A 14,560-nucleotide genomic window follows, 5' to 3' on the forward strand; every position below is an offset into this window, starting at 1 on the left:
CAGCGGACGACAGCGGACAAAGCCGACAGCGCTTTCGAGCCAAAGGCCGGTGGCGCGGCCGGCTCGAGCCACGCATTCGAGCCGGCGCCTCGCTCGAAAAAACTTTTTCAGACCGCGCGGACGGATGCGGCTCCACGGCCAGGCCAGGACAGCGAACAGCGGCTACGACGAGGATATCCGCTGCATCAGACGCATCTGCAGCAGCTCCTGAACGACCGCAAGCACCCTCCCGCCCCCGACGCTGCTCCAAACACAGCCATGGACTACCAGTCTGCTCAAGGAACCGCCGTTCAGCGGCCCCAGCGCATCGAGATCGCCTATACCTGCGGCGGTACGCTTCCATCGCATCGCAGCAACAGCACCGAGGCAATGGCTCGACTGAAGCCGCCGCGAGGATCACGATCTCTGCGGGTTCGCTGAGAACGCATAGCCCTTGCCAGGACGGCGCTGGATACAAACAGGGACGTTCTGGCAAGGCTTATGCGGCCTCGGCGAGCGGCACGATCCTCCTCGCTTCCGCAGACGCTAATATCATCGGTTCCTGGATAATATTCGCGACACAGAGTGCGGTGCCGACAACGAGATCAAGCCGCGAGAGCCCATCCGCTGCAAGGAATGCGGCCACCGCATCATGTACAAGAAGCGAACCAAGCGCAGTGCGTATCCCATCTGCTCGCGTGCTTGGGTTTTGCCATTTGGTTTCCTGCAGTTCCTGGGACGGCTTCTGCGCGGATGAGCGTTCGGACCGATCTGCGAACAAAAGTGCACATCCGTCTGCGCAGACGGATATGCAAAAAACGAGCACGCAGACAGAGAGATGCGCAGATCGCAGAGTTCCAGTGCATCCATGCGGGCATTCGAAGAACGAGCGCTACGATGAAGAACAGCCGAGCGGGTCGTCAACCAGCCGCGAACAACTCACCTTCAGATCGAGCCGATGCCGAAAGGATGGATGCTCCGGCCGCGATTCATCCAGATGTCGCTGAGGAGGATTACCAAAGGTTCCCTCTCCGATGACCCGCCTCGGGATAGTCCTCCTCTTCAGCCGCAGTTGCCTCTGTTTGGATCTTTCACATACTCTTTGTCGGCAGTTCACTAACCGCAAATCCACGTTCTTCGCACCCCCCCAAAACGACACCCACCTCCTTCGCTCAACGTTGCCCCCACGGCGTCAAATGGCACGCCGTTTGCAGTGGTCCAGTTCGAAGCCCGATGAACGATTTCAGCGCCGAGCCATTCGCTCGCGAGTGGCTGTCAACTACCCGTATCATTCCTCCCCCTCCTCCCTCCTGATCTCGCCACTGGAAAGACGCACTGGTTTCGCAGATTCCAAGTAGCTCGGCCAGCGCATCAACTGCATCGCCGCTCTCGGTGCACATTCTCCTCTCGTTCGCACTTGATTCTGCTCTCGTTGGTGACCCCCCTGGCTGTGCATGTTGTTGCGCAGTGATGTCGATCGATAAGCACCCAATTTCGTTCGGGAGACTTTCAACGAGAGGGCTTGTCCGCTCTCTCCTACACACGCATAATAACACTGTCGATCCATGAGCTGTGACGAGTACTCTATAGCCCTCTAGTGGTCGGGGATGGCAAGCAGCGTTGCGGCTGGCACAATGCCCAGGGCCCTCCGCTTCCTTCCGTCGCCATCGAGAGCCGGCTTGGCCGACGCTAGTGCACATCAGTTCCAATGGGTGCCGATTCCATTCTACTTCTCTGTCAATGTATTTGAGCGCCAGGGAATGTCTACGCCGCTTTCGGCTTGGGGGTCTCCCTTGGCAGCAAATCTCACTTCAAGTCCGATGGGGTGCCCGTCGTGGGTGAGATGCGGCTCGAGCGCAATTCCATCATGCCGATCCGACCCTTTGCACCTTCAGGTCTTCTTCAAGCTTCATCATCTTGGTGGTCAGTTCCTGCATCGCCAGCATACATCAGGCGGCATCAGTTCCAGCATATGACAAGCGAGTAGCATGTATGAGCGAACTCCAGGCAGCATTCAGCATCACCCACCCCAAGTAACTTTTGCATCTTCATGTTGATCTGCGACAGCTGAACGGGATCCATCTTCTGCATCGCGGTGACGCTCGAGAGGATATTGAGGTTGAAGCCCTGGATGCGCAAGGAGCTCGAGAGTGAGAATAGGCAGCAGCGTCGAAGCATTATATTTCGCAAACGACTCCGATCCATCGATCCACACTGCACCGCTAGCCTCGGTGAATACCAAACCTATCGAGCCGACACACGACCACACTTTGTCCGCATTCTCATATTTGTCCCCATCAACATGCTTGGTGCTCTGTCTGACAAGAGGCGGCGGCGCACCTGTATCTTTGGAGGATCGGGCTGGAGCTCGGCTGCATAATCTCGCAGGACATACTGCTGCAGCGTTTTGGATTTTTGCTCAGACTCCTCGGCTGTCTTGGTAAGACGCTCGGTTAGAGAGCGTACCTCCGTCTCGGCGGCCTTGAGACGCTTGTTGAGAAGCTCGTTGTCCTGGGCCAGCTTGACCAGGTCGTCCGTGAGCTGCATCGGATCGGAGCAAGGTTTCGAATGAGTACTTTCATCCATCCGAGTGTACGATGCAATGGCGCTGCCGCTCCATCTTGGACTTGCTTTGTCATCCATATGCTGTCGAGTCCATCCAAGACAAACAGAAACCCTCAGACGAAGCAGGTTCCTCGACAACTCGATACGGAACGGCTATAGCGCAGGTGCTCACCCGGTCGACTTTTGGAATCCCTGCCATCTCTGGATGCTTGGCTTGAAATCAAAATGGAGACATTCTGTCAGTACAAGCCGCGAGCCTGGGATGGATCGCCATCAAGATTCTATACGCGCAAGCCGTGCGGGAGCCTGTGCTCCGAGCAAACCAGCAGAAACGCGCTGATAGAAGTGAAATCGTAAATCGTAAATCGGCGACATCCGCCCGTATTCACAGAGGATCGCTCCACTGTACGGTGCGAGTCTCAGATCCTGCTTACACGGCGAATCGCTGGGATTCTCGAGCTCGGGAGGGGCGCTTGGGCTGGACTGGGGTGCGCTGTTTTGCTTCCTCTCTTTTGCAAGCTGCTTCTGCAGGTCTTTGATCTGAAGTGAACCGAGGGCCAGAACGTATCAAATAGTTACCCATGTCAGCCAGAATGTAAGTTATGCTGCGCCATAACCGCTCCTTGGCCAAGGGAGAACTCATCGCGGGCCTCGTTACCCGTCTTCAGCATCGACTCTGACCGCGGAGCACAGAATACAGTGCACAAAGTGCAGAATCGGTGTGGGATTCAAGGCCATGGCATCAAAACATTGCATGCTTCAGCAAGGAACCGGCCAGCGAGCCGGTGGGACTGAGGCCTCCGAGAATATCGAAAGCCAACCCTTACGATTTGATTGTGGCGCTTCTCCGCAAGCTTCATGTCATGCTCAGCCTGAAGAAGCCTTTCATTCACTTGGTTCGCTTCGAGCTTGAGGGCTTCGAGCTCGCTCGAGAGCTGCTTCACAACCTGTTCATGTTCTGCTTTGGCCACTTCGGTCTCCTTTTGAACAGACTCGATCGAGGCATCTAACTCGCTGATGCGCTGCTTGAGCTGTGCTTCTCGCTGTCCCAGTTCGTCGCGCTCTTTCTCGGCTTTGCCCGCTTGCTTCTTGAGATGGGCTTCGCTTTGCTGAAGCTCGTCACAGCGAGACTTGAGCTTCTTGATCGACTCGTCCTTTTCGGCCAGCGCTTTAGAGGATCTCTCGAACGACGCGCGAGAAACCTCCATCTCGGCGGTGAGGACGCCGTGGGTGCTTTCCAACTGAGCTAATTGCTCCTTTAATGCCGTCAGCTCATCTTCCAGATGCGCACTACTGGCTTTGATTTTGAGGTACTCATCGCGGGTCTGCTCGTAATCTTTCTCCTTGGCGGTCAGTTTGGTTGATACTTCCTCAAACTGCTTGGCCCCCTCCTGCTTGCTTGTCTGCAGATCTTGTTGAAGTTGCTTGATGGTTTGCGTTTTGGCGGCGATGTCATCGCTACGGGCGGCAAGGTCCTTTTCAAACTTCTTGATCAAGTCGGTCTTTTGCGACTCCAGGGCCGCAATGTCCTTTTTGATCTTTTCGAAATCGGCAGTGAGCTTTTGCTTCTCTTTCTTGGAGCTCTCTTCGAGCACACCCCGTTCCTTCTTCCATCGCTCCTCCATATCGAGCCTTTCTTTCTTGAAGAGCTCTTCTTGAGCCGCACGCTCCTTCTTTGCCCTTTCTTCTGCCTCGGCCCGATCTTTCTTGGCGCGGTCTTCGCTGTCTTGCTTGAGTTTTTTCTCGACGAGGTTGCGCTCGGTCTGGCTGGCGCTGAGCTTTTCCTGCAAAGATTTTACCTGGGCGTCGCTGGCATCCTTGGCTTGCTTGACGCTTTGCTGCAACAGGGACAGCTCCTTCTTGGATAAGCCAATCTGGGCCTCGAGCTGAGCGCATTCGGTTGATTTAGCCTTGATCTGCGCCTCCAAATCCGCAACAGCGGCCTCGTGGGTCCGGGTGAGGGTCTCAATCTCAGCCGCTTTCTTCTTGAGACCTTCGTCAAAGGCCTGCTGCCTGGAGTTGAGGTCGGCTTTATGTGCGGCCTCGGCCTCGGCAGCGGCGCTTTCTCTGAGCCTGATTTCGGTATTGAGGCGGTCATCCTTCTCTCGCAATGACTGTGCATACTTTTCCTCCAGGGTCTTGATGCTTTCGGCCTGGGCGGCAGCATCGACAGCAAGAGTCTTCAGTTGATCCTCGAGCGCGCGGATCTTTCTGGCGGCCTCCTGTTCGAGATGTTCCCGGTCGCGCTGATGTTGCTGCTCCAGTTGCTGTATCTTGCCGCGATAGCCAGCTTCCAGTGTCTCCAGCTCACGACCCTTGAGGGTCTCCCACTCCGAGGCGGTCTTCTTGTGTGATGTTTCGAGGTCCTGGAGCCTGGATTCGCGCTCGCAGAGTTGGACACGGAAGTGTTCAGCGGCCTCCGCGGTCTGTTTCTTAAAGCTCTCGTCTAACTCCTTGATCTTGTTCTCGAACAAGAGACTCTGGTCGCACGTATTCTTCTCGCTTTGGCTGATTTGGATTTGGCACTGCTCCAGCTGCACAGTCGCTTCGTCAATCCGCTTTTGGAGCTGCCCGGCTTCGACGTTATGGAGGTCGGACTGGATCTTTGCGTCGGCGGAATACTGCAGTCTGGCTCGGTCCATGTCTGCCTTGAGTCCCTCAATGGTTCTATTGAGGTGATCGACCTCAAGTCGGAGCCGCTCGACGACAACGTCTGTGGCCGGCGCATCGCCGTGCTCCGGAGCCTCCGTGCCGTCCGTAGCCTTCGTGTCGCTGGATTCCATGCCTTCGTTGATGTGCACGCTCTGGAGTTTGGATACCTGGGCTTTGAGCTGGGCAACCTGTTCCCAGGCATCGCTGACTTCCTGCTGGGCGCGAGCAATTGCCTCGCGATCGACATGGGACTCGAGCTCTCGGATGCGATTATCTCTAGCTCGCAAGGCGTCTTGAAGCTGCTGGCTTGTGGCCTTCTGCCCCTGATACTGTGTCTTTTCTGTCTCCAGCGCCTGCTTCAGCTGCCCAAGTGCCTTTTCGTGCCCTGCATTGATATTTTGAACTTCCAGCTGCTGAGCCTGCTTCAGAGCATCAATCTCGGATTGAAGTCTCTCTGAGCGGCGCAATACTTCGGCGCTGCTGTCCAGCAGTGCTTGCTGGACGTTGGTGAGCTCTTGCTCCGCCTGCTGTGACTTGCTCTTGTATTGATCGATTTGCTGTACCAACGACGTGTTGATCTCTGTCATGGTTCTTTCTCTTTCGACGATGCTCTCTTTCAGGGCCTTGATCTCAATGTCAGCCGCGGTGAGCTTCTCGGTAAGCTGATTGGCGACCTGTGCTGCAGCGAGCTCGGCGGATGTTGCCCCTGAGGACTCGACCTCCTGGTCGATCTTCACTGCCACAGAACCGGCGTGCGGAGAATCCCCGACTTGCTTTTGTGCCGATTTCATCGCCTCGAGTTCCCTGTGGAGGGATTCAACCTCCAACTTGGTGGCTTTGAGGCATTGTTCAAGTCGGTCCCGGTCCCTTTTGAGCTCCTCCGTTGCTGGGTCTTGAGCTGGCTGCTGTGCTGATGTAGGTGTAGGATGCGGGGTTTGTTCGGCAGAGGCTGGAGATTTTGCTGCCGAGGTGGCTGGATCGACGGGGCTCCCTGCACCGCCTGGTGTGCCTTGGCCGCCCGGAATCGCTGATGGTGGTGCGGACGACGAGACCAGAGGTGCTTGGACGGCCGCTCCGGTGGCAGGCGCTGTGTTTGCTGATGGCTTGTATCCCCACCAGCTCTTTGCCGCCGCAAATGACGAGGCGTAGTTGGGTGCTGATGGCTGAGCAGGGGGAGTGGCGGTGGAAGCAGCAGTCGAAGCAGCAGTCGAAGCAGTAGTCGAAGCGACGGAGGGAGCAGCGCCGACCGATGTCGATGCCGCACCGTTGCCGGGCTCAGGCTGCCTTTTCTCAGACTCGGCCTTCTTCTTGTAGGCCTCCAGCTCGGCGTTTGCATGGTTTAGTTTGTCCTGCAGAGCTTTTCTTTCGCTCTGGAGCGTCGCAACCTCTTCCTCAAGCACCTTGGATGGCAAAGGTATGGATGCCGCGTCCAGAACAGGCTTGCCCGAGGATGTTCGATATCGATTGAGCTCGTCCAGGGCCGTATGGAGCTTGGATACCAGCTCTTTCTGTTTGAGATCGCTCTCTGCTGTGATGCTGTGGATGTTTTCTTTGAGTGCCACATTCTGGTTGCAGATATAGGATGAGGTGCGATCTGGAATGTAAGTGTCGCGGCAAACAGCCGGACCATGCAAACAAGGGCTGACCCGAAAAGCGCTGGATTCGGCCAGCCACTCGTCAAAGTCACCAGCATAGCTGCTGGGTGAGCGTGCGAGCTCGAACTTACTTGCGACTTGTGATCGTTGAGGAGCTCGACTTCCCCTCTCAAACGCGAGTTTTCCTCCATGAGCTGCTGGAGCGCCAGCTTCTCTTTGGCTTTCTGGATGACCGCTGGCACACAGGGAAACGCCGACCGAACATTGGTGCAGCGTGTTGGCGACATAAGTGTTGGTCGGTGTAGAGAGGTCCTCGCCGTGACCAACGGTCGGGCTGAGCGATCCGTGTGCCTTTCGAACGAGGCGGTCCCGCTTCCTCACAGCACAGCATCCCCCAAAGCTCACCATTGACTTTCTTGAGCTCCTTCTCCAAATTGATGCGCTCTCGATCGACAACCTGCTTTTCTTTCTCTAGCAACGACTTGTCCTTGAGGAGCACTGTCTTTGAATTCTTTTCAGCCTCCAGGTCTGTGACCACAAGTGTTCATAGCGTGGGAGAATGAGGCATTGTTAGTGTCGGTACGGCCGATGGTGCAGCCCAGAGTATGGCCCATCCGTACTGAACAATGCTCGTCCACACTATCACGTCTCTCGTGGGTCAGGTTGCAGAAGCAATGCGGACGCGCCTTGGGATAGCTTTTTGACCTGGGACTCGACAGCAAGCTTCTCGGTTTTCAGCAACTCAATCTACCAGTCGATCGCGTGGTTAGAGACTCGGATCGATACCAAGAGCACTCAAACACAGTGCCATGATATCAATCAAGAAAGTGCAGTGGTGGCTGTGCTAGTTGGTGGTTGCTGTGTTGGAGCGGCTGCTGCGTCGGACTGTTGCGCGGATGGATAGGCCGTGGGCGACCGACCGACTATCCCCACCTGCTTTTCGAGCTCTTGTGCCAGGGCCTCCGGTGCGGGGCTCGACTGAGGAGCATCTCCTTGGACCATCGATCCAGCGGATGTCTCTGGCTGTGGCGTGTTATCAGCCGCGCCAGAAGGCGAATGTGGTTCCGCGACCTGACTCATTAGCAGCTGCCCGTCGCCTTGATGGCTCGATAATCGCTGGGATGAGACGATGATGCCCTGCTATCGATTCCAACTGCAGAGAGAGAGAGCCCCAGCCACGTGAACAGCCAGATGATGTCATGCATTGATCGGCGTCCGCACACCTTCCAGGCGCCGCATTCACCAAGACCCAGCCCGTGATGGCCCCACACCGGCTGTGATGGGCGATGAGAGTGCGTATATTCAGCATCCGTACAAAATGATCACTGGCCGCCAACTGGCCGTCCGTTCAGGGTTGTGGCGAGCGCCGTAAATCTGTTCCACTGCCAGTCGAAAAAGGGTGGCTGGTTCGTCCAAAGGAAGCAACTTGACTGTGATTGCGGCCGCTGGCCAGGGCTGCTCGGCGCGACAGCGAGCAAGAAGGAAACTAGGCCTGTGGTGATGGATCGATGCCGGTTGGTTTGGAGGCGGGCTGGTGTCTGATCGCTGGAAAGGCCCTCAGTGGGTCCGGGGCTTTTTGGGCGCCGATGGGCTGATCTCGTCTTGGCCAGAAGTACTTGCCTTGTCGCCACGATCGCCACGATTGCCACGATTGCTGTCGTCTTGAAGATCATCATCCTCATCGCTATCCCCATCGTCGTCGTTATCTGCTTCCTGCTCGGCAATGCCGGCCTCGTATACCTCGATGTGCCGGGTGAGATGCGAGTTGACCGATGCTTTGAGCTGTCCCAGATCAGCAACCAGCTGAGCGAGCGGGGCGAGCTGGGTTTCGCCTGCAGCAACCTGGGATTGCTGGATGCTGATGGAGCATGGCGGTTGTGTCTGCAGGGACACCGAGGCGCTGGGGAGAGCCATCAGGGCAGCGTCGGCGCAATGTCGATGATCGCAAGACAACCTCAGAATCAAGCCAAAAGCCAGCACTTTGTTCTCGCTCGTCCCCGCTTCTTCTCGCCCAGCCGAGGCGAGGCGAGACGGGGAGGTTGCAGACTTGAGTTCCAGAAACAGCGGCTGGCCGACAGTCGCTGGACTGTCTCGCCATCCATCTGCAACATCCAACGAGCGAGCCATGGTAAGAAGGCACTGCTCCATCGTGCGAGGACGCAGCGGTGGTATGAGTGATCTGAATCGCAGGTGCCATCGCCCACAATCTGCTGGAATCGCTCGCGGCTGGCGATCGATGCTGACAATCCGGGCCTCATCCGCCGCACATGTGTCGATCTTTGGCCCGACGGGGTTCAGGCAAAGGAATCGGCCAAGAAGATTATGGCACAGAATGCAAAGATCCTCTCGGATCTGCAGCTGCAGCTCGGCATTGCCAGTCTGATCTATATCATCTGGCGATTCGCCGTGCGCTACAGCTCCATCTCGATCTGGCACATTGTCGGTTTTGTGCTTGTTGAGGGATCTTTGTTCTTCATCTACACTCAGCTGCAAGCATTCTCTCGCCCAAGCTACGAGACTGGAAGCAACGTCGTCCGAGATGGCGGAGCAGACCTGAAGAGCGAGGGCATGATTGCCTACAGTGAGTGCTTGCTGCAGACACGTTGCTCCTCTGTGGTTTGGATTTGGCTTTGGATTTGGCCTTGGATTTGGCCTTGGTTGGCCCAGCCGAGGGCACATACATCGAAAGGGCACATGCATCGAGAGGGCACATGCATCGAGAGAGCGGCGGCGCGGCGGCCAATTCAATTGTATTATCGGGATACTCAGCAGCAGCTCGTCCCCGGTCTAATTGCCGTCGCCTTGGTCAGTGTTTGATGTGATCTATATTGGGCTCTTCGTCCTGATCACCTCGGCCTTTATCTCGGACTACTTCTGGTGGACGTTCCTTGGTAAGTATTGTTGCTGTAATAATGCGATCAGGAGCCCGAGGCGCTGCTTCTGTCCCTCGATTGCTCCTGGCCAAGCACAGATGGCTCACGAGCTCCAACGTGCGTTATCCACAGTGATTCCTGGCTATGCTGTCTACAAGCTGTGGAGCCAGGTAAGCCAGCTTCCTGCGTTGCCGAGGACGGCATTCAGGGTCGCCAGAGCGGTGTCTCTGATGGCTGGGTGATCAACACGCCATATCATAGGCGCTTGATCTGGGTGGAGGCGAGCGGTGAGAACGGTCGTCCGACGACGTTCTGACACACAGATCTGACACACGGATCTGACTCACCCGAATTGCTTGATCGCATGGTTGTACGGCGATGCCGGTGCCGGCGCACTTGTTAGATCAAACCACTCCTCTTTGGCCAGTCCACCCCCGTTGCCAAAGGACCCGTCAAGAAAGGAAGGAAGTAGAGTTGCTTCCGAGGTCGCCTGTCGATTCAGGACTGGCGAGATGAATCCAACGACTGCTCAGCCATTGGGAGCAAGAGTCCGGTGCCGACCTTGAAAGACATCACTGGAGGCAATACCGACCGAACTTGTGGGTTCAGCTAGTGTCACAATACAGAATTTGTTCAAGGACATGTCTCAAGCATAGGGCACCATCCAGCGCGATGGGTGCAGGCAAAGCAAGAGGTACAAGAGAAAGGAAAGCTACAAATAAGGGCAGGGGCTGCACGATCGAAGGCCCAGGAGCCCTTGCACGCAACCCGCATACGGAAGCAAGATGGTCAGGCTTCAGGTCGATCACCCGCGCGCAGCCGGGTCTCTACAAGCGGATCAGAGGATTGCGCTCATCCTGGTAGTACTTGGCGATCAAAAAGGCAACATCCATGGATTGCTCGTAGTTAAGCCTGCGTTGGACAGAGCAGATCGGTGGTCAATCAAAGCGAGGCGCAGATTGGCGCTGGAGTAGCACGGGGAAGCGGTGGCCAGATGCACAACGTCGCCGAGGTGGCTTACCGAGGATCGCAGAAAGTCTGATAGTTGCGGGAGAGATCCTCTTCGGAAAGTTGCATCGATCCACCGAGGGCCTCGGTGACGCGATCGCCGGTGAGCTCAAAGTGCACACCGCCCAGCCTGGAATTGTTCTCCTTGTGCAGTCGGAAGGCATGGCCGAGCTCCTGGAGGGCGGAGATCATTGGCACCGATGAGTTCCCGAATGTGTGCCTGGGTATATCATGTTCGAGTGGCAGTCAAGTCAGCGACGAAGGACTCACCGAGACAATGTGATCGAAACGGCGAGTCTTGACGCCCTGAACGGTTTCGGTGTTGCCGTGCATGGGATCGCAGCACCAGACCACCTTGCCCCAGTGCGGGGTTTTCTGGACGGCTTGGATGTGGCTGGGGAGATAGTCGGCGATCTTTTCATGGCCATAGCGGGTAATCAGAGTGATTTTTCCTGATACGGGAGGGGGCAGCGATGGGCATGTGAGAAGAGCGTGGACAAAGACTTGCACCGCCGGACCCTCCAGACCAGAGTAGCTCGGTCTGGGATGGACAGACTCAGGTATCTCGAGGGCGCTAGCCTACCAGCCTCGTAGGTGGGGTTGAGGGCATCCAGCAGGGCCACGAGTTCATCCGGTTGAAGCGAAGGACCGCACTTGATGCCGATGGGGTTCTCGATTCCTCTGAAGTATTCGATATGACCGCCGTCAAGCTGGCGGGTGCGATCGCCGATCCACAAGAAGTGGGTGCCGAGATTGTAGTGCTTGCCGTCCTTGGCCTCTCGCGTGAGTCTGGATTCGTACTCGAGCAGCAGGCCTTCGTGGGACATGAACATGTCGACAGTGTTGAAGGACTGCACCGACGTGTTATCAGCACCCGTGACCTTCATGAACTCGATCGTATCGCTCAGGCGGTCGAGAATGTACTGGTACTCTTGGCGGACACGGGGGCAGACGACATGCTCCAGGTTCCAGTTGTCGAGGTTCCAGTTGTCAGGGTGATGGAGATCAGCAAAGCCGTTGGACAAGAGCGAGCGCACATAATTGACCGTGGCTGCGGAGTGGAAGTAGGCACCCAGGAGACGCTGGGGATCGGGCTTGCGATCGGAAAGATCGATGCCGTTGACGTTGTCTCCACGGAAGGCGTGGTACTCGACGCCGTCAATGACCTCCATCGGCTTCGATCGGGGCTTTGCGTACTGTCCCGCCATGCGGGCGATGCGAACCACGGGCGTGCGCCCACCCCAAGTCAGGATGAGCGACATTTGCAAAAGGACCTTGAGTTTGTTCTCGATTGGGTCCTGGGAGTCAAGGAAGAGCCGGAGCACATGTAAGCCGAGAGCAACAGCCAGTGGGTGTGCGGGTCGGCATCGGAGGAGTGGGGTGGAGCAGGATCGAGGCGCGGCAGCTGCGAAACCAGCCAAATTGCTCGTTCCTGCCAACCGAGGGAGGCCAGACGGATGACAGCCATCGGCGATGTGGCTATTGGCGCTGGTGCTGGTGCTGGCGCACGAAGCGAAAGCGGCAGTACATACCTTGGCACAATAGTCGAACAACTCGGCGCAGTCGCCGCCCTGCAGCAGGAAGCTCTTGCCGGCAGCAACTTCCGCGAGCTGGTGCTTGAGCTTGGAGATCTGGAAGCGCGAGCAGTGAGACGAGTGGTGGAATGAGCACGAGTGGTGGAATAAGCACGAGTGGCCGAAGACAGATATACGGATGCCAGCCGACTGCGCGATCACCCATAGGTGTCAAAGAAGGGAAGTGATCCGCACCTCCTCGGCGGCCACCAGCGGAGGGAGGCGACCCAGCTTCTGGAGGACCGAGTCAAGCTCGGGCTGGTTTTCGTAGATAACGTCCTGATGGACGTTCTTGGATCTCCAGGAATCAGTAGACCAGTCCGACATGGCCAAGGATTGAATCGAGTAAAGAGCGAGAGGCGAGAGGGTGCGTCTTGGACGGCGGGAATACAGCGGCTTTTGAGCGATCCTGGGTGCCTGGCCGGCGTTGTAGTAGAGGAGGGCCTGTCGGGCGGCTGGGTGGTTGGGATGGGGGAAGGCGGGGCAACGGAGCGCGGAGCAGTGCAAGCCAAAGGGGGCTTTTTCTTGCGGGCGGATGGGATGGCTGCGCAGCTTGTCATCAGACTCGCACGACAAAAAATTTGGGTGGGTGGGTGCAGCAGGACGGCGCCATGCCTGGGTTTGAGCGCATGATTGCAGATAGCAGCGGCAACGCAGTCCACAGGGACAGGCAGGCGCACGACCGCAACGCCCACCACAAACACCATCACGGCAGCATCGTCCACCAGACACGCCTCGCAATGGACAAGACTGCCACTCACAGCTCCAGATGCAAAAAGTGTCTGTATTCTCGAAAACACGCTTAGTCGAAGAGACCGAAGCCCATGTCATCGTCCTCCTCCTCCTCGGGCTCCTCAGCCTTGGCAGGGGCAGCAGCGGCAGCAGCAGCAGCGGGGGCAGCAGCCTCGGCGGGGGCAGCGGCAGCAGCAAGGGCGGCGAACTTGCTGGGGTCAGCAAGGATCTCCTTGATCTGTTGAGGAGCGACAGACGCAAGCATGCGCCAGAAGAGCAAGGTCAGAATCAATGCATCGTGTGCTCAGCAGTGCATGGAGCGCGCGCCAGGGTGCAGGCTCATCATCTCATGTAAAAATTAGAGTGTATGATTTTGGAAATCGCCATGGTTGGGTCCGAACAGTGTCTAATCATCGGTGATGTGTCCCGCACTCTCCCCATATCCTCCACCTCGTGCAACTCGACCAGACGACACCTTACCTTGTCAGCAGCCTCGAGCTGGACCTCGGAAGCGAGGGCAACGGCAATAAGGTTCTTGTAGCCGTTGACGAGGATGTGGGGGACGGCAGCAACGGTGGGGAAGCCGATGGCGAGGGAGAGCGAGGCAATGGTGGCGATACCAGTGACCAGGTTCTTGATGAGGGACTCCTCCTCAACGTCAAGGAGAGAGGCGCTGAAGACGGCGCCATCGGAGAAGACGTTGACGACGGAGAGACCGTAGGTGAAGGGAGAGATGTTGAGCATGTTGAGGAGGGTAGCCTCGGAGGGACCGACACGGCTGCCGGCCTTGACGAGGTGGACATCGTTGACGATTTCGATGGTACCACGGGCAATCTTGGTGGGGATACCGAGAGCCTGGAAGAACGAGGTCTTGCCGGGTTCCATGCCGGTGTTGCCGGCGGGGACGTGGACATCGACGGGAGCGAGGGCACCGGCCTTGGCAGGGGCACGGACTCGGTTGGCGAGGATCTTCTCGCGGGTTTCCTTCAGGTCGCCCTTGGTGAAGACGAAGCCGACGTTGCCAACGACCTCCTTGAGGAGGTGCTCGTAGCTGGGGTTCTCGACAACCTTCTTGCGAAGAGCACAGCGGACCATGGTGTTCTTGCCCATGAGAATGACAGCACTGCCGCGCAGAGACTGGCGGATCTGGTGCATCTGGTTGGAGCCGACATTGTCGACGTTGACAATGAAGATGGAGGGGTACTCCTCGAGAAGCTGTTCAAGCTTTTGGAAGTAGGCTTCCTTCTTGGCGCGAGCGTCTCCCTTTGACATCTTTCTGTACGTGTTCAAGGGGTGTGAGAATTTAAAGACCTCTGTTGGGGTGCAAAATGTCGTTGGGTGAGTATGATCGTGGGGACGGCTGTTGCACTGTGCCGCCTTGGATCCAATCGACCCATTCCGTGGTTGCCACGAGTCTGCTGCTGTCGCCGTTGTCATTATCATTATCATGCTTATCATCCGCTGCGTCCCCGCGTGCGTGGCTGTCATGATCAAATGTTGCGCTGTTCCAATCGAGGAAGCCAGTCGCGAGGCCGTGCGGGTCTCGGATTTGACCAGTCCGGCCCAGTCCGGTCCAGTCCAG

General features: G+C 57.1%; 4 protein-coding genes across 4 annotated transcripts; 2 read left to right on the forward strand and 2 right to left on the reverse strand.

The window, feature by feature from the left end:
• The first annotated feature begins 87 nt into the window (after positions 1-87).
• On the forward strand, positions 88-1,561 carry BJ171DRAFT_517665 (DNA directed RNA polymerase). Its single transcript, XM_053112170.1, has 3 exons — positions 88-331; positions 564-656; positions 1,194-1,561. The coding sequence occupies exons 1-3, from the start codon at positions 259-261 to the stop codon at positions 1,214-1,216; spliced, it is 189 nt and encodes a 62-aa protein (XP_052963736.1). The 5' UTR covers positions 88-258; the 3' UTR covers positions 1,217-1,561.
• Positions 1,562-9,113: 7,552 nt separating this feature from the next.
• On the forward strand, positions 9,114-10,136 carry BJ171DRAFT_585040 (uncharacterized protein; the record flags this gene model as incomplete). Its single annotated transcript, XM_053114341.1, has 4 exons — positions 9,114-9,372; positions 9,602-9,682; positions 9,797-9,834; positions 10,092-10,136. The coding sequence occupies 4 exons, from the start codon at positions 9,114-9,116 to the stop codon at positions 10,134-10,136; spliced, it is 423 nt and encodes a 140-aa protein (XP_052963737.1).
• Positions 10,137-10,292: 156 nt separating this feature from the next.
• On the reverse strand, positions 10,293-12,727 carry BJ171DRAFT_517672 (DAHP synthetase). The gene is made up of 6 exons (XM_053112171.1): positions 12,442-12,727; positions 12,205-12,303; positions 11,256-11,970; positions 10,943-11,124; positions 10,686-10,846; positions 10,293-10,576 (listed from the first exon to the last, which is right to left on the reverse strand). Exons 1-6 carry the CDS (start codon positions 12,571-12,573, stop codon positions 10,492-10,494), a joined length of 1,374 nt encoding a protein of 457 aa, XP_052963738.1. The 5' UTR covers positions 12,574-12,727; the 3' UTR covers positions 10,293-10,491.
• A 283-nt stretch (positions 12,728-13,010) lies between these two features.
• On the reverse strand, positions 13,011-14,291 carry BJ171DRAFT_517673 (ribosomal protein L10-domain-containing protein). The gene is made up of 2 exons (XM_053112172.1): positions 13,459-14,291; positions 13,011-13,216 (listed from the first exon to the last, which is right to left on the reverse strand). The coding sequence occupies exons 1-2, from the start codon at positions 14,248-14,250 to the stop codon at positions 13,049-13,051; spliced, it is 960 nt and encodes a 319-aa protein (XP_052963739.1). The 5' UTR covers positions 14,251-14,291; the 3' UTR covers positions 13,011-13,048.
• Positions 14,292-14,560: the final 269 nt, after the last annotated feature.

Source organism: Polychytrium aggregatum, assembly GCF_025602895.1.
Source record: "Polychytrium aggregatum strain JEL109 chromosome Unknown BJ171scaffold_38, whole genome shotgun sequence".
NCBI lineage: Eukaryota > Fungi > Chytridiomycota > Chytridiomycetes > Polychytriales > Polychytrium > Polychytrium aggregatum.

Bases quoted from the DNA above. Each gene is read 5' to 3' on its own strand.
- BJ171DRAFT_517665 (XM_053112170.1), top strand. From the start codon at position 259: ATGGACTACCAGTCTGCTCAAGGAACCGCCGTTCAGCGGCCCCAGCGC. The intron at 332-563 runs GTACGCTTCCAT...TTCGCGACACAG, and splicing joins GATCGCCTATACCTGCGGCG to AGTGCGGTGCCGACAACGAG. The intron at 657-1,193 runs GTGCGTATCCCA...CGCCGTTTGCAG, and splicing joins CAAGAAGCGAACCAAGCGCA to TGGTCCAGTTCGAAGCCCGA.
- BJ171DRAFT_517672 (XM_053112171.1), bottom strand. From the start codon at position 12,573: ATGTCGGACTGGTCTACTGATTCCTGGAGATCCAAGAACGTCCATCAG. The intron at 10,847-10,942 runs GTGAGTCCTTCG...TCCGCCCTCCAG, and splicing joins GTTTCGATCACATTGTCTCG to GAGCTCGGCCATGCCTTCCG. The intron at 10,577-10,685 runs GTAAGCCACCTC...TGTCCAACGCAG, and splicing joins CAGACTTTCTGCGATCCTCG to GCTTAACTACGAGCAATCCA.
- BJ171DRAFT_517673 (XM_053112172.1), bottom strand. From the start codon at position 14,250: ATGTCAAAGGGAGACGCTCGCGCCAAGAAGGAAGCCTACTTCCAAAAG. The intron at 13,217-13,458 runs GTAAGGTGTCGT...GCTCCTCAACAG, and splicing joins AGCTCGAGGCTGCTGACAAG to ATCAAGGAGATCCTTGCTGA.